This window comes from Miscanthus floridulus, chromosome 8 (genome assembly GCF_019320115.1).
Source record: "Miscanthus floridulus cultivar M001 chromosome 8, ASM1932011v1, whole genome shotgun sequence".
Classification (NCBI taxonomy): Eukaryota; Viridiplantae; Streptophyta; class Magnoliopsida; order Poales; family Poaceae; genus Miscanthus; species Miscanthus floridulus.
This window is the reverse complement of record NC_089587.1, coordinates 108,301,535-108,323,416: the sequence shown is the minus strand read 5'-3', so window position 1 is coordinate 108,323,416 and position 21,882 is coordinate 108,301,535. Positions and strand designations below refer to the sequence as shown.

Below are 21,882 nucleotides of genomic sequence, written 5' to 3'. Positions count from 1 at the left end.
GGAGAAAGAAAGAGGAAGTAAGTAGATAAAGAGAGAAAGAGAGAGGAAGCAGAAGGTCACTTGGCTTGTATGTTGCGAGCTTGGCGTCGAGATCAGCATCATGGCCCATGGTGCCGAGCCTCGTCCACTTCAACGCCACGTCAAATAGCCACGCCACACAACCCAAGAGGCTCGGCACCATGTCCTACGGCGCTGAGCCGTGTTACCTCGATGCTATAGATCATGGTGCCCCCGTGGGTCTAAACATAGGTTTATAACGCCCCAGGTAGAAATGTAAATATTTTTTTAAAAAAGGTTAAAAAAATCAGGGCCCTTAGCTGGCTACTTTTGTTTTAGATGATGTCTAAAGCAACTAAGGCTATTTCTAGTGGAGAGTTTTATAACGTTATTTTCAAAATTGTATAATGCAATAAAATATGAAAGAAACAATTACCCTCAATGTATAATTTCATTCTTTATTTCATAGACATTTAATTTTATGACTCGTCTAGAGTTGATAATCAAGTCGGGAGGGTTTCATCTACACCCTCCCCCTCACAAAAAAAGCAATTCCCATTTATCAAGAAGTAAAAAAACTTTAAATTTGACTAAATTTGTATGAAAAATACTAAACTTTATGACAAAATAATATAATTAGATTAGTTATGAAATATATTTTTGTATTAAATATATTTGGAGTCCTAGATGCTGATACTATTTTCTATAAACTCGGCAAACTTTCAGAAAGTTTTATCATTACATTTTTTTTCTAAGACGAAGGGAGTACATGAATCTTCTTTTAAAAGCATTGGCACATCTTTAAAAATAAATTATGTAGTAATCTATTAAATATAGATAAAACTCTCATTAAAATTGGCCTAAGTAGTTTTTCTTATATTGCTTGAAATGTTTTTCAGTGAGCTTCCGAGAAGCAACTATATATAAATTCTAAATTTTATGACATTTCGAACGCGAGTAGCAAGTAGGCAAACATTCGCTCCGTGGCACGCAAGAAAAGGGGCGATAGGAAGCGATAAGCCTTGTCAGTTAGGCGTCGCCATCACGAAGCAGTTGCTTCCCCATCACCACAAAACTAAATTACAAACTCAGGGAAACAAATCCACTCGCCGCGGAAACTTTTCCTTCTGGGCCTCGTCCGGTCGTCGGTGCCTTCGCGCCCCTGAAATTGCTCGACCGCGTGGCGACTCGGGTCGGACGGATGCCGGTCGACGTCGAGGCGGCGATGGACCCACCTCAGCCGGCATCGGCGTGCAGCTCGTCGTCCATAGGCGGGGACAGCGACGAGTGCTCGCCGCCGGGGAAGGAGGAGGAAGGGGAGGGGGAGGTGCAGAGCGCGTACGCAGGAGGAGGAGAAGGAGGGGCTGGCCTCGTGGGGTTGGAGGCATTGGAGGAGGCGCTACCAATTCGGTGAGTTTTTGCCAGTTTATTTATTTGATTGTTTTTTTTATTCTTTTCTGATGTGGGTTCTGCAGGAGAAATTGGTTCCTTGGGGGGAATCTGTGAAGTTAAGCTTCTAATTTGCTTAGTTTGGTGTATTCCCTATTGATTTCTGTATGTTAATTTCCTAAAAAAAATATTCAGGTTAGTTTATTGGAATTTACAGAGATTACTCTGTCGGTGTGATTCTGCTGCTTCTTTTGACAAATGGTACACTGCTAGTTTTTGGGATCCAATGAGTATTTTCGAGATATTAGCTTTGTTAATTCACAAAGGAGGAAATGTGAGATTAAAGATAGGCTTGGATGTGACTATATGAGGTAGTAGAACCACGAATTGTCATTAGGTGCTTTGGCTAATAGACTAGATTAGCTATTATAAAAAAAAATGCCAAAATTGTTTTGGTGTTAATTTGCATAGTTTTCATATGCCTCTTTGCGGTGGCTGCTTCTTTTAATTAGGTCTATCTGCAATTTCACATATATCATTTTGTTTGAGTGACCTTGTGGCAAACTGTTCTGAAATAATTATCAGACTATCAAAATATCTGTATCGTTTGAGAGAAATAGGATCAAAGTAGGATCTTGCTTCATCTGGATAATTCTGACATGTCAAGCTCATGCAGCAAGGAATGCTCCACTGTCTTCTTTGACATGTGATCGAAGTAGGACTAGTAGTTAGCTTTTATATTTAGGAGATGAGTGGTATTTGCATATATTAATATTGCAACCATATCAACAATTTCAATACATAATAGTCAAACATTTCTAAGATTTAAACGTAGAACATGGAAATCAATTATTCATCTGGGATATCTGGCATGTAAAATGCATATTGGTAATAATGGCACATTTTGGTTGAAACATTAAGCAGCTGAAAAGGACCTGCCTCACATGGTACCAACCAATCTTAAGCAGCAACTTTCAGTTGACAAAGACTCTAGTGGTTTGAGTGTCTCTGAACCACAGAAAATAAATTATTGGCTTATGAGCCACCAATAATATCATCCATACACTTCAGCATAAGTACTGTTCCCCCACAGCATATCCATGGTCTCACCAGCTTTGGATTGTTGTTTAGTCAAAACTCAAAACATGACCTTTGGTTTTTTTTTTGAAATCTTTGCTTTTTTATATTAATAATAATAAGAAAGGGAGTCTAAGAAGAGTATAAGACTTATACAAGCCCATTGGTGCAGGCTTTAATACATGGACCATGCCAAGGAAACAAAAAGGAAAACGACCACCAACATATACATGCAAATGCCACTGCTGTATTAGCTTCCATACTCCACAAGATGGTCGCATCCCTTATATCTTACATAATGACATTGAAATTAGGAGAGGTCACCTCACAGAAGCATCCATTACTGTGCTTCCATAACCACCAAGCGACCAAAATTACTAATGAGTTGAAGCCTTTGCAGTAGGGTCCTTTTGCAGTATTGCTTGACACTTACCACGAAGCTTGAAACCACCACTCAGTTAAAATAACATCATCTGGCCATGGTGTTTATTTCTGAAATGTGAAATCATACCAAGGTCTTCTTGAAACTGAAAATCCCTGTTCTTTATCACTACAGTATGTTTGAAATCTGAAACAGCATGCTTAATTCTTTCTGTAGGGGAGGGATTATGATATGCTTCCCAATAAAATCAACCAAATAGCATTGTGATGCTATTACTTTTGTGTGGAAAAATGCGGTCGGACTTCTCAACCCAGTCATCTGGCAGTTAACTTCGGTCTTTTGCTATATATATGCTTGTTGGCTGCATGATTGCTTCTACATATTGCTTTTCTGACATATTTTTTTTATTGGGCAGGCGCAGCATATCCAAATTCTATAATGGTAAATCCAAATCATTTGTGTGCCTTAAAGAAGCTATAACATTTTCAGGCTCTGCAAAAGACATTACTAAGGCAGAGAATCCATACTCCAGAAAACGGAAGAATCTCCTTGCCTACAGCATCATGTATGGAAATTCACATGAAACATCAGCAGCTCAAGTTTATGAAACTGCCCCCCCTAAGAGGCTTGCTAGTTTGAGTAGAAACTCTTTGGTGACCTTGGCTAGCAGCAGTTCGAGGAGCAGCAGCAGTATCAGCATTGAAGAGCACGAACTGCCCGAGCATCTCCATTCTCCGCGTTCACCTGATGGTTTTATATCCACACCACGATCCGGCTCTTGCATGCCTAGCGCATCATGTGTGCCTATGAGGTCATTGTCGATGATGGATTTGCATCGTCTGCCTAGGCCAAGTTCCCCAGTTCGTCTCAATGATAGGAAATAGGAAATACAAATAGACTTGGATTCAGAGGATTTTCCATTTGTTTCGGTCATCTTTTTGCTCGAGGTTTCTAGTACCATCTTCTATAATAGAACTTAGGTTGGCATGGAGGTTTCTGGATAAATAAGTGAGCGCTTCAAGTTTGGCGAGGAGGTATATGTGTGCTTGTATAATAGTTGTTTACTCCATTGTAAATTAGCATAATGTACTAATATGAATGCCTCTACTCATGTAACCATCTTCACCTGTAAATTAACAATTTCTTCTGATACCTTTGGATCGTCTTCTCCATCATGTGTAGATCAGACATTCAGATAGCGAGACATGGTTATGGCTTGTGGCTTGCCTGAATGTGTACAGGCTACAGAGGCAACCTTGTCTATAAACTATACGACAGTGCTAGTGCCTAGACGTCTGGACGGATGCGCGTGTCCGGACGCCCGCGCTGTCCGAAGGTCGCCTACACCTCCTGACCCCACACGGAGACCGCTTGCACTCCCTCTACTTCCCCCGCTTGGATGCCTGCTACAGCATGTAAATCCCCAACAACAACACCCGATCTGTTTTTGAAACATTCAGATGAAATATTTGCACCATACGTGTGAAGACATGTGTGAAGACAGAAACACTTGAAACATGCGTCTGAAACACTTGCAAAAACACATGAAAACACTTGAAAAGCCATTGAAAAAACATATGCAACACCCAAATAAACACTTACAACGTATATGTGAAACACATGCAACATCCAGTTTGAAAAACAGATGAAACATTTGGAATAGACGTTTGCAACATATGTGTACAACCATTACAACATATATCCCGATCTACTTCTGCAACATCCATATGAAACATTGCAACATACCTTTGAAATAGTTGACACACTCGAAACATACTCTTGCAACATCCACTTTCAAGCACAACATCTACTTGCTGCTTGGACGAATGGAGGCTCGGTGTAGGGCCGGCCAGACATACCAGCAGCATGTTGGAGGCGGCACTAGCGGCGGCGATGTGCCGGCAGATATCCACCATAGCAAACGCATGCAGGAGATGGAGGGAGGTGAGGTGGACACGGAGGTAGCATGGTTGGCTGGGTGGAGGGCCACTAGGGACAGCTCACCACGGTTACTGTCCTATGGCGCGACGAGCTGGAAAAAGGGGGCGGCGGGGGATTTGCTCGGTGAGCATGCATAGGGGGGACTATGAGCGTAAGGCGGCGTTGGTGGAGCTAGGAGTGGGTCGCGAGAGGGCCAGAAGGAAAGGGAACAATGACGACTGGGGAGCTCCGGGCTTGGCCGGCCCTGTCCGCACGTGCGAGCAGCAACCAGAGAAGGAGAGAGAGCGGCGCGACGAGAGAAGGGAGCGTGATATATATATAGAGAGAGGGGAGCAGACATATTGGGCTCCACAAGCCCAGGATGGCTGACGCTTGCGGTAGGGCATGGTGGAGAGGGTGGCCGCCGTTGGGCAACAAGTAGGAAGTCAAAGCAAGTGATGTCATGCAAACGAGAGAGGAAAGCGAACAAGTAATATTGATATTAAGGGGAGAAGCTAGTACTGTATGTTCTATGGGTAGAGGGATGTGAGGTTGTTAGGTTGCCACATTGCATCCAGAGACTAAATCCGTCCGGACGGCCTAATCCTATCAATTATGTAATGCTAATGCTCCACCACGGGTGTCCGTCCCGCGTCGGTCAGTCCGGACGTGGCTAGTTGGGCTACGGATCGGCCCACAAGCCTGCTTCCCTCATCGACATACACGATTTTTCCAAAAAAAAGAGCGACATCTTATCTTCCCCATTCGGATTGGCTCCACCGCATCACCCACCCTTCAGTCATGTGCTAGCGCCCACGTCCACACGAGCGCCACCGCTGTCCGCATATCAGCGCCGCTGCTAGCCACACACGCACAAGCTCTATGAAAGCTCTAGTTTGGTTTTGGTGAATTGATGAAACCCTAAGTGCTAACCTAGTTTATCAAAGTGATTATGAGATAGGTAGCACTACACCAAGTGGTGAAGCAAATGAAGATCATGACATGACGATGGTGTTGCCATGGTGATGATCAAGTGCTAGGACTTGGAAAAGAAGAAAGAAAAACAAAAGGCTTAAGGCAAAGGTATAAATTTTAGGAGCCATTTTGTTTTGGTGATCGAGACACTTAGTGCGTGTGATCACATTTAGGATCGATAGCCATACTATTAAGAGGGGGTGAAACCCGTATCGAAATGCGGTTATCAAAGTGCCACTAGATGCTCTAGCTCATTGAATATGCATTTAGGATCTAGTGGAGTGCTAACACCCTTGAAAACATTTGTCAAAATATGCCAACACATGTGCACAAGGTGATACACTTGGTGGTTGGCACATTTGAGCAAGGGCTCGGAACTTCACCGGTGGACAGTCCGACAGTGCCACCGGTGCCCTGTACAGAAAAGACAGGGTTTCATAGAGTGGACCGGACGCTGGCCTCAACTAGACCGACATGTCCGGTCAGTAGAAGCAGTGAAGACACTGGCGTCGGTCTTCGACTGGACGCTGGCGGGGTGCGTCCGGTCCCACTGATGTGGAGCACTAAGAAGAAGAGAAAGGACCGGATGCTGGTGCTGCGTCCGATCATGACCGATCGGACGTCTTCGATCATGAATTTCCACCTCTAGAAGCATACTTGTGGCAGAACCTTCTAAATTATAGGACCCACATGCACTTATCATTGTCCAATGACCTTTGACAACTATGCATATGTTCCTGGTAACTTAAGAAGTCTGTCGGATGTCCTCGGAGAACCCCGAATCATCCACGATTTCTGAGCAGGATCACATTACAGAGTCATTGCAGTATTACAACATTTATTCAAATATATACATTAGAGTAAAATAGCGGAAGTCTTACGATAACTTAATTTACAAACCAGTTGTTTCAAACCTTACAAACTAAGTTCGATAATTATTACAAACCATAGTAGTAGTGGAGTGGCATAATTAACATAAACATAACACACAAAATAAGCATCCTGCCCAAGGATCACACATTCACTTATCATCATCGACAGGAACAACAGTCATGCAGCAAGGTCCAAAATAGACCTGCTCATGAGGCTCACCTGCAACAAGGGTCAATGAACCCTGAGTACAAAAGTACTCAACAAGACTTAACCAAAATAAAAACTAAGAAGACTCAGGAATGCAAGCTTAGGGGTTCAAGGTATGGCTTTAGCAATACTCAAAGTTCTTTTGCGAAAAAGCTCTTTACAAAATTTTAGTATTTCAACATTTAAACTTCATAAGAACAATATATGAATCTGCCATGATCCGTAATGAGATCATGAACTTCATATCAAACTCTTTCTCAAATCCAGCTCAAGTTTTAGTTATTAACTATGATGATGAACAGTGAGTTGAGTCTCCATAACCGAGGAGCAATGACGATTCAAACCGATTATAAACCCAGCTGGGGATTCCAGACCACATGACATAAGCAGGTCCCCAACTTACATATATCAACCTACCCTCGGATCTTCTAAAATAAGAACGGGTCCGCGCCACCCGAGAATACAGTACTCCACCAATCCAGCCCATTGCTACGTGGGTACACGCTATTCCCGCCATATCTCCACTCCCAGTGCGCGAGTAGCCATTCTCGTAATAGAATAGCCAAGTTAAGGCTTACCGGAGTATGTGGTTAGTACTACAAAGTCTCACCTCATGCAATTCAACAACGGACGGACCTTAATCGACACAGGCGGAAAGAAGCCGCTCATAAGACCTCCATGTCTTGTGGCTCTCACACACCGAGTCCGCCCGGTCTAGATTTATTACTTCACATGCTCATATCTCATGATAACATAAGTTACCAAAGATCCATTTAAAACTCGCAGGTGACAGGTAATCACCCGGCTAAGCATAACTAGGCATTTATGAATTAAAACTGGTAACAAGGTAGATATGGAAAAACAAGGTTGGTAATGCACCAATTAGGTTTCCACTCAACTCCTAATCACTTAATGCAGTATTGAAAAGCAAAAGCGATAAAAACTTGTAAAACACAAGGTAGGGTTAAATGCATCCGGGACTTGCCTTCGTTGACGGAAAAGTTAGGTTCCTACGACGTTCCACAATTATCCGATCCGACCTCAACAGATGGATTAACCTCCTCCGCAACTTGATTAACTACCACGTGTTCACCTTCGTTCACTACATGTAGTAACAATGCTATGTTTAACATGATGCGGAATACGAAACATGATGTTTGATGATGGATGCAAAATTAACAATTCGAATACAAGTTTCATTCGTGGTACAGTTGCAAGTCAAATTAACTAAACCCTTTTCGTAACACATACATCAATTGCCAAGGATCATTACCAACTAATGATCCAAGGTCATCACTCAATCCAAAATTTCAAACAAAACCTAAATCATTAAAGGTTACTATTTGCTTTTATGAATTAATTATTTAATTCAAAATTATGAAATAAATCAACTTACTCTAATTGAGCTCAAATTTTTTGTAAATGTTCATTACATGATAACTAAGTGGCAAAACAATTTTCATAATTTTTGGATAAAGAATTAAGCCTAGAAATATCATGAAAACTCATTTATTAATTAATTGAGCAATTTTTATCACACTCAAAAACTACAGAAAAACAACATTTAATATTTTTCTTAAATAGTATACATCATAGAGAGGTCACACAAAACTTTTCATAATTTTTGGAACTCTAAATAATTCTACACAAAAATAACAAAAACTATCACTATTCATTCAAATCTACAAAATAGAAAAATTCATTTTGAACGCTGAGTCACTGACAACCGACCCCACATGTCATCTTCAACCTTTGGCGCTGACCACGGCAACGACGCGCTGACCAGCGATAACTCACCGCTGGTGAGACCAACGGCGACAGCAAAGATACCAACACGTTCACCAAGACAAGGCGCATCGATTTGGAGCACCAACAGGACTAATTACGGCGAGGTTCGAGCTTGACACTGGCCATGGCGGACACGACGGCACGGCGGTGCTACGCCGACGATAGGAGACCGTTAACAGTTAAACAAAGGGTATAGGAAGCACCAGTAGCTCACCCCGATCACGTTGAAGGCGATGGACGAGCCGGAGGAACAACGGGGAGGCGGGTCGACGGTCACAGCGTTCACGGCGGAGCAAGGATCGTCGGTGGCGGTGTTCCGGCGACTGTGGTGCACAAAACGGTCACTCAATTGAGCACAAAGCACCATGGCATCATGGCGAAGCTGAATCACGACTCTGCTAGATCAGAGACTCACCACAGAGCTCTGGCCACGGTGAAGCGGGATCACCGGTGACGCTGCCGGCCGTGAGGAAGAAACGTGCGCACAGCGGGTTCCCAGCGGAATCAAGCAACCAAAGCTGGCTAGATGGATGTGCAAGAAGGAGATGGAGCTAGGACTGGATTAGCTGCGATGGTGGAGGCACTACAGCGATGGCGCGGGCTCGCCGAAGTTGAACGATGGCGACGGGAGAAGCAGAGCAAAGAACGGAAACGAACGGTGACGACTCCAGGGCTTTATAGGGTGGCAGAAATGCAAGGAGGCGACACGCAGTGCCCTGCTCGTGCCAGCGCAAAGCCGAGGGCGGCCACAGGCATGACTGGAAGCCCGAAGAAGGACGCCGGCGGTGGGGCAGTCGCCATGGCACTGTTCCACTTATTTACAAAATTGCCATTCATTTTCAAAGCCAAATTACTCCCAAATTTGTATAACAACTCAAAAATCTCCAAAAATAAAAGTTGCTCAAAATTCAAAGTTCTACAACTTTGCTTTTATAACCACCCCCTAATTCAGTCTAGATTTTGAAATGAAATTTTGAATTCAAATAGGGGACATTTAACGAATTTTGCCTTTTCAAATTACATCAAATTTTTCATAACAACTTTGAAAACTCCAAAAACAAACTTTGTATAACTTGACAAGCTCTACACTTTTGATTTTAGGCTCAACCCCAAAATATGCTTAGATTTTGAAATGAGTTTTCAGGGTAGGATTTAAATACTGAAAATCAGGGTTTTCTTGAAAATTCAAATCCAAACCAAATTTTAAACTTGATTCAAACAATACAATTCAACACATACCACGTAAAGGTAAACTTGTTTTAGTGTATGCATATAAAAGTTTTTTACTAAATGCCAAATGCTTTGCAATGCATATGATGATATGGCATGTTTTAGTATTTAAACACCCGAGGTGTTACAATACTGGAACTGACCGGACGTTGGGGTTCTGCATCTGGTTGTACATCATCAGACACGTCTGGTCATGAGTGGAACCTTACTAGAAACGATCGGATGCTAGGGTCCTATGTCCTATCACTTTGAGCAGTGCGTCCGGTCACAACTTAAATGTACTGATGACCATTGAGATCAGACGATCTGCATTTGAAGCAGGGGACAAGTGGCATGCATCGCGCGATCGGACGCTGGGGTCCTATGTTCGGTCAAACCGACCGGTGCGTCCGATCGCCCCAATTTTTAGCAAACTGAAGAGCCAACGGCTATTTCATGGGGGCTTCTATTTAAGCCCCATGGTCGGTTCGAGCTCACCCTCTTGGCCATTTGCATTGACATAGCAACCTTATGAGCTTAGCCAATGCCCTCCCACTCATCTCCATCATTGATTCATCATCTTTGTGAGATTGGGAGAGAATCCAAGTGCATTGCTTGAGTGTTTGCATCTAGAGGCACTTGATGTTCGTGTTTCGCTATGGGATTCGCTTGTTACTCTTGGTGATTGCCGCCAACTAGATGGCTTGGAGTAGCGAGGATCATTGAGCGGAGATTGGTTTTTGTCTCTGGCTCCGATCGTGATGATTGTGAGAGGTTCTTGACCTTTCCCCGAGGAAGAGCCAAAAGGTACTCTAGTAAATTGCTCATGGCTTATGTGATCCTTATCTTATGTTGGTTGTGTGGCACCCTATTGAGGGTTTGGCGGGTGATACCAATCAGCTCGTGAACCTTCAAGTGAGTGAATCACCACAACGAGGACTAGCTTGCCGGCAAGCAAGTGAACCTCGGTAAAAAATTATTGTCATCATTTGATTCCGAGGTGATTGGTATTCATTCTTGTGATTGATTGGTTCATTCCTCGACTCGATGGTATAACCAACTTGCTCTCTCTCTTTACATTACCACAAACTAGTTGTCAAGCTCTTTAGTGTAGCTAGTCGTGAGAGCTTGTTAGTTTGGTTAGTGTGGCTTTTTAGTTAGCTTTTGAGAACACACTAACTTAGTGTAGTGACATAGCCATTGTGTGGTTAGAAACAATAGAAACTAGAATTATGGTAGGTGGCTTGCAATTTTAGTAGGCTAGTGCAACACTTGCTTCACCTCATAATTGTCTAACTGGTTTGTTAAGTGTTGTTGTAGAAATTTTTAATAGGCTATTCACCCCCCCTCTAGCCATTAGGACCTTTCAAGTGGTATCAGAGCAGAGGTCACCATGATTTAAGGCTTAACAACCTTTGGTGTAAAAATAGCTCAAATCAACAACACCAAGAAGTCACCCTAATTTGATGGCACAAATTATCCATATTGGAAATCAAAGATGACCACACATATCAAGTCAATCAATAGAAGAGTGTGGAAGGTGGTAGAAACCAAAATTGAGATTGATGATCCAGAAAATCCCATCATGGCCAAAGAAGTGCTTCTCCAAAACAATGACATTGCTCTAAGTGCCATTCATGATGCAATTGATGAGAGAATATTTGAGCAAATCAAGAATATTGAGATGGCTCATGAGTCTTGGAAGAAGTTGGAAGAATCATTCTAGGGCACCAAGGCAATAAAGGGTGCAAAGGCATATATTCTCAAGGAGAAATTTGCTAGCTTCAAGATGGAGGAAGATGAGAGTGTGTCAGACATGTTCCATCGGATGGAAGTGCTTGTCAATGATCTCAAAGCACTTGGTGAGAAGGTGGAGGACAAGGACTTCTCTCATAAGTTCTTGAGATGCTTACCCATAAGATTTGGCATGTTGGTCACCTTGCTAGTGAGGACCGGTTTGGACACAATGACACCAAACCAAATCTTGGGAGATATCATGACCGGTGATGCTTATAGAGATGATGATGAGAAGGAAGAAAAGGAGAAGAAAGATGAGAAGAAGGATGAGAAGAAGAGTGTGGTATTCAAGGCCACATCATCCAAGGGCAAGGCAAAGCATGAATCATCAAGTGAAGATGGAGACTCAAGCTTTGATGAGTTTGATGATGAGAAGATGGCTCTCTTTGTGAAGAGATTTGGCAAATTCATGGTGAAGAAGGGATATCGTGAAAGAAGAAAGAAGTCATCATCAAAGAACAAGGATGAAATGATGAGGTGCTTCAAGTGTGGTAGCAAGGATCATCGTGTTGCTCAATGCCCATACAATAGCGACAATAGTGATGACAACAAGAAGAACAAGAAGAAGGACAAGAAGGAAAAGAAAGAGAAGAAGGACAAGATGACCTTCAAGAAGAAGAAGAAGGGTGGTTCATATGTGGTCACTTGGGATAGTGATGCTTCCTCAAGTGATGATGATGATAGTGACAATGACAAGACCACCAAGAAGAAGGCACTTGCAAGCATTGCTATCAATGAGAAGCCTTCTCTCTTCGACACTCCATCATGCTTCATGGCTAAGGCCACTAAGATACAAACTTATGATGATGGAAGTGATGAGGAACATGATAATGAAAATGATAGTGATAGTGATGATGATGAACCCACTAAAGATGAATTATTTGACATGCTAGAAGATGCTAAAGAACATTTTGACATTAAAAGAAGGGAATACAAGAGCTTGAATAAGGAAGTAAAAGCCCTTAAGCAAGCCCTTGATGAGCTCAAAGCAACTCATGAGAGGCTAGAGGAAGCCCATGAGAAGCTTGGCAAGGCTCACAAGAAGCTTGAAAAAACTCACTCTTCTTTGCTTAATGAACAAAATGAGAAGAAGCATGTTGAGACTTGTGATGTAGGCTTAACTTGTGATATAATTGATGAATCATTATCTATGCCTATCATTGTTGCTCCCGCTAACCCTTCTTTTAGCATTTCTACTTCCACCTCATCTAGTAGTGATGGTTTCACTTGTGATGCCTCACTAATGGTTGAGAATGAGACCCTCAAGAAGGTCAATAAGCTCACTCACACCTTGGCTAAGGCCTATGGTGGTGAAGACCGCTTGCTTATGTGCTTGGGTAGCCAAAGAGCTTCTCTCTATAAAGAGGGATTGGGCTATATTCCCAAGAAAGGCAAGGTGGCCTTTGCTCCTCACAAGACTAGTTTTGTCAAAAACAATAGTCGGTTTTGCACTAGTTGCAAGCAAGTTGGTCATGTAGAGCAAAAGTGCATGAACAAGAAGTCACAAGCTAATGTATCCTCCATTAAGCTTGATTCTTTCTATGTGCTTACCAAGGGAGCAAATGGTGTAAATGCTAAGTTCATTGGTAAACCATGGATGGGCTCAAAGAAGAAAGTCATTTGGGTACCAAAGAGCTTAGTGACTAACCTTCAAGGACCCAAACAAGTTTGGGTACCTAAAAAGAATTGATCTTCTTTTGTAGGTCAATTACAAATCCGGAGGAAGGCATTGGGTTCTTGATAGTGGGTGCACTCAACATATGACCGGTGATGCAAGAATGTTCAACTCAATCAACACCAATGACAATGATGGTTATGATAGTATCACATTTGGTGACAATGACAAAGGCAAGGTCAAAGGGCTTGGTAAGATTGCAATATCCAATGTGTTGCTAGTAGAGAGCTTGAATTTCAATTTGCTATCCGTGGCTCAATTGTATGATCTTGGATTCAAATGCATATTTGGGGTAGATGATGTAGAGATCATAAGTGTAGATGGCTCTAACTTGGTCTTCAAAGGCTTTAGATATGAGAATCTATACTTAGTTGATTTCAATGCTAGTGAAGCTAAATTATCTACATGTTTGTTCACTAAGTCTAACATGGGTTGGTTATGGCATAGAAGGCTTGGTCATGTTGGAATGAAACAATTGAATAGATTGGTTAAGCATGACTTGGTTAGAGGCTTGAAAGATGTAGTGTTTGAGAAAGATAAGCTATGTAGCTCTTGTCAAGCCGACAAACAAGTTGGAAACACCCATTCTAAGAAAAAGCATGATGAGCACTAGTAAATGATTTGAGTTATTGCACATGGATTTGTTTGGGCCAACTCAATACATTAGCATTGGTGGTAACAAATATGACTTTGTGATAGCGGATGATTATACTAGATACACATGGATATTCTTTCTAGTGGACAAAAGTGTTGTGTTTGCAACATTCAGATTATTTGTCAAGGGCATTCACAATGAGTTTGAAATAACCATCAAAAGAGTTAGAAGTGACAATGGTAGTGAGTTCAAGAACACTAGAATTGATGAGTCATGTGATGAATTTGGAATTAGACATCAATTCTTGGCCAAGTACACTCCACAATTAAATGGCCTTATTGAGAGGAAGAATATAACACTCATTGATATGGCAAGGTCTATGCTTAGTGAGTACAATGTGAGTCAATCCTTTTGGGCCAAAGCTATCAACATGGCTTGCTATTATAGCAATCATCTCTATTGTCACCCATTGAAAGAGAAGACACCATATGAGCTCTTGAATGGTAGAAAGCCCAACATTGCATATTTTTGGGTCTTTGGTTGCAAATGTTACATCTTGAAGAAAGGCACTAGATTAGGCAAGTTTAACAAGAAATGTGATGAAGGATTTCTACTTGGATACTCAACCACTAGCAAAGCATATAGAGTTTGGAATTTGGATAGTGGTACTCTTGAGGAAGTTCATGATGTTGAATTTGATGAAACCAAGGGTTCACAAGAAGAGAACAAGAACTTGGAAGATGTTAGAGGCATTTAACTTTCAAATGCCATGAAGAACATGGATGTTGGTGAATTGAGGCCTAGGCAAGTGAATGATGATGAAGATGATCAAGTGCAAATGCTCTCTAACTCAAATGTGCAAGATGATACAAATCAAGCTAGTACAAGTGGATCTCATGATAATGAATAATATCAAGTGGCTAGTGCATCATCTCAACCCAATGATCAAGCAAGTGCAAGCAATCAAGTTCTAATCCTCCAACCAACCAATATTGTAAGGAATCATCCATTGGACACTATCATTGGTGATATTTCAAGAGGTGTGCAAACTAGATCAAGATTGGCTTTATTTTGTGAGCATTTCTCATTTGTGTCATCCATTGAAACAAAGAAGATAGATGAAGCATTGAAAGATGTTGATTGGGTGAATGCTATGCATAAAGAATTGAATAATTTCACAAGAAATCAAGTATGGGAATTAGTAGAGAGACCAAAGGGACACAATGTGATTGGAACCAAATAGGTCTTTAGAAACAAGAAAGATCAATATGGGATAGTAGTAAGGAACAAAGTAAGATTGGTAGCACAAGGCTATACACAAGTTGAAGGTCTTGACTTTGGAGAAACATATGCCCCGGTTGCTAGATTGGAAGCAATTAGAATCTTGCTAACTTATGCTTGTGCCCACAACATCAAACTCTATCAAATGGATGTCAAGAGTGTATTTCTTAATGGTTACATCAATGAAGAAGTATATGTTGAGCAACCTCCCAGTTTTGAAGATGACAAGAAGCCCGATCGTGTGTACAAGTTAAAGAATGCATTGTATGGCTTGAAGCAAGCACCTAGAGCATAGTATGAGAGATTGAGGGACTTTCTACTCTCTAAAGGGTTCATGATGGTCAAGGTTGACACCACTCTTTTCATCAAGAAGATTGGAAAAGATTTATTTGTGTTGCAAATCTATGTTGATGACATCATATTTGGATCAACCAATCAAGATTTTTGTGAAGAATTTGGAAAGATGATGGCTAATGAGTTTGAGATGTCCATGATTGGAGAGTTAAGTTACTTCCTTGGTCTTCAAATCAAGCAGTTGAAGAATGGTATATTTGTGAGTCAAGGCAAGTATATCAAGGACATGATCAAGAAATTTGGCATGAGTGATAGCAAAGCCATTAGTACACCAATGGGAACAAATGACAACTTGGATAGTGATGATCAAAAATTGTATCGGTCTATGATTGGAAGCCTACTCTATATGACCGCATCAAGGCCGGATGTCATGTTTAGTGTATGCATGTGTGCAAGATTTCAATCCTCGCTAAGAGAAAGTCATTTGAAGGCTACAAAGAGAATATTGAGGTACTTGAAGCATACACAAAATATTAGTTTGTGGTATCCCAAAGGAGCAAAGTTTGAGCTAGTTGGTTACTTTGACTTGGATTATACAGGATGCAAGGTTGAAAGGAAGAGCACCTCGGGCACATGTCAATTGTTGGGAAGATCACTTGTTTTATGGTCATCAAAGAAGCAAAATAGTGTTGCATTGTCAACCGCTGAAGCCGAATACATATCCGCCGATAGTTGTGGTGCACAAATACTTTGGATGAAGGCCACCTTGAGTGACTTTGGAATCAAGTTTAAGAAAGTACCATTGCTATGTGACAATGAGAGTGCAATCAAGTTGACCAATAATCCAGTTCAACATGCAAGAGCAAAGCACATTGATGTCCACCACCATTTCATAAGAGATCACCAACAAAAAGGGGACATTTGCATTGAGAGTGTGGGCACCGAAGATCAACTTGCCGATATATTCACCAAGCCATTGGATGAGAAAAGATTTTGCAAGCTAAGGAATGAGTTGAATATATTGGATTTATCAAATATATGTTGATGCACCCCCCACTTATATGACATGTCTCTCCTTCGAGCAATCCAAGGTAAAAGTTGATTGGCATGGCATATATCCTTGCTAAGGACATGTTTAGTGCATCTAGACATATTTCACATTTAATAGGCTCATTCATGAAAATCAAATGAATTTGATGATTATATGGTACCACTATTGCTTATATGCTTATTTTGGTCTAGTGGTAGCATATGACATGTTTGTGGGTTTGTAAACCTAATGTTTGATCTAGAAAATGAGCTATAAGTGTTTACCTCAACATGGTACAAGATAGCCCTTATTTGGAGGTGTGAAGAAGCTTGTCCTTGGATCAAATCGAGTTAAATGTCTTTGGCAAGTATTCTAGATTGAACTAAATTTGGAAAATGATCCTCACCCCATTGATTGACATTGATAATCTCAACCTATCTATATTTTGAACCTTTTATGGTCATTGATGACAAAGGGGGAGAAAAACAAAGATATTAGTGCTATGGGGAAAAAACAAAGATATTAGTGTACAAAGATAGTGAAAAGACAACAAAGGGGGAGAATTTGACATAGGGGGAGAGATATGATAAAGGAAGGGATCAATTAAAATTTTGAGCACACAAGTAGGGGGGGCAAGCTCATGAACTTATATGGTGCATTTGAATGTGCATTTCACATGTTTGCTTGCATGGCACAAGTTTTTAAATTTCAATATCCATGCTTATGTGGTGTATGCTAGTTGTAGGTTTGGACGATGAAATGAAAAACTAGCATGCATAGGTTTAAGTAACTAGACTCATGCTCACATTATGAAAACTAGACCCTTACTTCTAATGTTGATCTCACAGGGTATTTTAGTTTTTGTGTATGTCTAGTTACTAATGGTGTTAAGGATGGTATATTGGTGCACTCCGATTGGTATCATGCCTCAAAGGTCCATCTTTTATACCTTAGCATCATTTGGTAGACATTATCTCCTATATTTCCTATCTAAGCATATATGCAAGCTACAATCCAAACACTTAGCACATATGTAGGGGGAGTAATTGCTACCATTTGGGATTCATGAAACTTGTCCATATCCTTTTACACATGGTAAATATACTTGGGCAATCAACATGGATTGAATTAAATTTCAATTCATATCTTTGTGTAAGGGTTGTCATCAATTACCAAAAAGGCGAAGATTGAAAGCTCTAGTTTGGTTTTAGTGAATTGATGAAACCCTAAGTGCTAACCTAGTTTATCAAATTGATTATGAGATAGGTAGAACTACTCCAAGTGGTGAAGCAAATGAAGATCATGACATGACGATGGTGTTGTCATGGTGATGATCAAGTGCTTGGACTTGGAAAAGAAGAAAGAAAAATAAAAGGCTCAAGGCAAAGGTATAAATGGTAGGAGCCATTTTGTTTTGGTGATCGAGACACTTAGTGAGTGTGATCACATTTAGGATCGATAGCCGTACTATTAAGAGGGGTTAAACTCATATCGAAAAGCGGTTATCAAAGTGTCACTAGATGCTCTATCTCATTGCATGTGCATTTAGGATCTAGTGGAGTGCTAACACCATTGAAAACATTTGTGAAAATATGCCAACACATGTGCACAAGGTGATACACTTGGTGGTTGACACATTTGAGCAAGGGTTTGGAACTTCACCAGCGGATAGTCCGACGGTGCCACCGGCGCCCTGTATAAAAAAGATAGGGTTTCACAGAGTGGACCGGATGCTGGCCTCAATTGGACCTACATGTTCGGTCAGTAGAACCAGTGAAGACGTTGGTGTCAGTCTTCGACCGGACGCTGGGTCACTTCATGACCGGACGCTGGCGGGGTGCGTCCGGTCCCGCTGATGTGGCAGCACAGAGAAGAAGAGAAAGGACTAGACGTTGGTGCTGCGTCCGATTGTGACCGACCGAACATGTCCGATCGTGAATTTCCACCTCTAGAAGCATATTGGAAGTGACCGGACGCTGGGGTTTTGCATCCGGACGTACGTGATCGGACGCGTCCGGTTGCGAGTGGAACCTTACTAGAAATGACTAGATGTTGGGGTCCTACGTCCAGTCACTTTGAGCAGTGCGTTCGGTCACAACTTAAATGTACTGATGACCATTGAGATTGGGTGATCAGCATTTGAAGCAGGGGACACGTGGCGTGCATCGCGCGACCGGATGCTAGGGTCCTATGTTCGGTCACACCGACCGCTGCGTCCGATCACCTCGATTTTTAGCGGACTGAACTGCCAACATCTCTATTTTGTGGGGGCTTCTATTTAAGCCCCATGGTAGGTTCAAGCTCACCCTCTTGGCCATTTGCATTGACATAGCAACCTTGTGAGCTTAGCCAATGCCCTCCCACTCATCTCCATCATTGATTCATCATCTTTGTGAGATTAGGAGAGAATCCAAGTGCATTGCTTGAGTGTTTGCATCTAGAGGCACTTGGTGTTCGTGTTTCGCTGTGGGATTCGCTTGTTACTCTTGGTGGTTGCCGCCACCTAGATGGCTTGGAGTAGCGAGGATCATCGAGCGGAGGTTGATGATTGTCTCTAGCTCCGATCGTGATGATTGTGAGGGGTTCTTGACCTTTCCCCGGCGGAGAGCCAAAAGGTACTCTAGTAAATTGCTTGTGGCTTGTGTGATCCTCATCTTGTGTTGGTTGTGTGGCACCCTATTGAGGGTTTGGCGGGTGATGCCAATCAGCTCGTGAACCTCTAAGTGAGTGAATCACCACATCGAGGACTAGCTTGCCGGCAAGCAAGTGAACCTCGGTAAAAAATTATTGTGTCATCATTTGATTCTGAGGTGATTGGTCTTCATTGGTATTCATTCTTGTGATTGATTGATTCATTCCTCGACTCGATGGTATAACCAACTTGCTCTCTCTTTATATTACCGCAAACTAGTTGTCAAGCTCTTTAGTGTAGCTAGTCGTGAGAGCTTGTTAGTTTGGTTAGTGTGGCTCTTTAGTTAGCTTTTGAGAGCACACTAACTTAGTGCAGTGATATAGCCATTGTGTGGTTAGAAATGATAGAAACTAGAATTATGGTAGGTGGCTTGTAATTTTAGTAGGCTAGTGCAACGCTTGATTCGCCTCATAATTGTCTAACCGGTTTGTTAAGTGTTGTTGTAAAATTTTTTAATAGGCTATTCCCCCCCTCTAGCCATTAGGACCTTTCACTCTACCGGCCGCGCCGCGCCGCCCGCCCGTGGTGTGGGAGACCGCTGTCACCTCCACCACGGGGGCCGGACGCCTGGTCGGCGCCCAGGAAGACCTTCGCCTCCGCCTGCCTAGCTCGCTGTGACTGGGTGTGGAGCTCATGGCAGCCTAGGCGGAGCCCACCCACGCACATCTCGTGCCCGCCTATCCAGTTCACCGTGGCCGGGGCAGAACTTGCACATATGTAGCCCGCAACGGCCAGGATAGAACTCCACATGCCGACAAGGATCCATTCTCCCAAGCAGCAAGGAGATGTTGCGCTGAAACTGCATGTTGCAAGCGCCTATTTCAATTATTTTAGAGGTATGTTGCAAGTATTTTATATCGATGTTGCAAAAGTAGATCGGGATGTTGCACATGTTGCAATGGTGTTTTCAAGTGTTTGTCCCAAATGTTTCATCTGTTTTAGACATATGTTGTAAGTTTTTAATCTAGATGTTGCAAAAGTAAATCTGGATGTTGCATAAACATGCATGTTGCAATCGCATGTTTCAAGTGTTTCAGGTGTTTCATACGTATGTTGCAAGTGTTTTATCTGGATGTTGTATATATTTTGCAATGGCTACAAATATGTTTTCCTGGTGTTTTAGACGTATGTTGCAAGTGTTTCAACTGTTTTCAGACATATGTTGCAAAGTATTTCATCTAGATATTGCAAAACTAGATCTGGTGTTGCACATGTTGTGGTGGGACCCACTGTCGTAGCTACCTACAGCAGCTGCTAGGCCCGCGTGCATGCGCGTGGGAGCGGAGAGGGACGTGAATGGTAGGCTTGGGAAACGGAGAGGGCGTAGATCGAGACCTGGCCCTCGCGTGGGCGCACGCAAGCATGGGAAAAGGAGCGCGTGCGGAACCCACGTGAAGCAGGCACAACAGATGTGGGTGTCCGAACACTAGCCCCGGTCCGGACGTTCGGGCGCTAGCCTGAACCATTCCGTAAACTACAAAGACACTTCCTTAGTTTTTTATACAAAATTGCATGTTGATCAATTGAACTACTATTGCTGAGTATGATTTTGGCCATTAAACTCCAAAACTAGATATCTTTAGCCATCGAAATATCGAAATCGGACAAAGGCAGGTTTAAAAGGTGTTTTGCCTATATACCCTTTTAAAACAATATCAATTTTTCCTAAAAAATAATCTATCTATTGGTACTCTGTTTGGAGTTATTTGGATCTTACTTGTTCTCATTACTAGGTTTTTTTTATTTCCAGTAGACTTGATTGTTATTTATTGAAATTATCTTTTTGAGCTATAATAAACAAGAGATCAACAAAATTGATCTAATGGATTATGAGTACATGGGATAGATCAAAGGTGACCCTAACCTCATAGATGGCATGCTTAACCGCATATAGATCCTATTTAGGCATTGCATGGCTAGTGCTTTTACTCTATTTTGATCGCTTGAATAAGCAATAGGTTTCAATAAGACATGGGCTGAAACATCATGCAATCAACAAAAAGTAAATGAAGTAAATTGCAAAACGATAATTTAAGGCCCTGTTTGGCACAACTTCACCAATAGCTTCAGCGGTTGGTGAGCTGTTTTTTTTTTGCCAAACGGATCTTTTGAAAATAGCTTCACCAATGAAGCTCCTTAAGTCGTGCCCTCACATAGGAATGGGATGGGATGGAGGTTAATAGTAGCTTTTCACGGCTTCACCTCACACTTATGGGCCCTGTGTGAGATTGCATGAGAGCATGTTTTAAGAAAAACTACATACAGAGTTGTTTTGCCAAGCGAATCTCCAAAGCAACTTTAACTTCGTCGAGAAAGTTTCTCATGAAGTTGAAACCTAAAAAAAAGCTCCACTATTGAAGCTGAGCTATGCCAAATGGGCCTAAATAAGTAACCGTAGTGACTACGAGCAAAAAAATAGCAACAATAAGGAAGATCCAATTCTGTAATAATGAATCGTTAGGTGCAAAACTCTTGCAGAGGTCGGAATAAATTTTTCCTTTTCTAAAAAGGAAGATGCAATGAACCTTAGATACAACACCAATAGATAGATTTTTTTTAGATAATGGAAAAATTCTGGCTTTAGCCTTCTTCTAACAAGAAGAAGCATCAGTCCAAACTTATTACAGTAGCACACCGATAATTAAAACTTATTACAGGTTCAGAACTAAAGTCCAAGACGATAAATGAAAGACCATCCATG

General features: G+C 41.8%; 1 protein-coding gene across 1 annotated transcript; it reads left to right on the top strand.

Annotated features, from left to right (window-relative positions):
• The first annotated feature begins 1,079 nt into the window (after positions 1-1,079).
• Positions 1,080-3,999, top strand: LOC136473223 (protein OXIDATIVE STRESS 3 LIKE 1-like). Its single transcript, XM_066470900.1, has 2 exons — positions 1,080-1,407; positions 3,261-3,999. Exons 1-2 carry the CDS (start codon positions 1,199-1,201, stop codon positions 3,727-3,729), a joined length of 678 nt encoding a protein of 225 aa, XP_066326997.1. The 5' UTR covers positions 1,080-1,198; the 3' UTR covers positions 3,730-3,999.
• Positions 4,000-21,882: the final 17,883 nt, after the last annotated feature.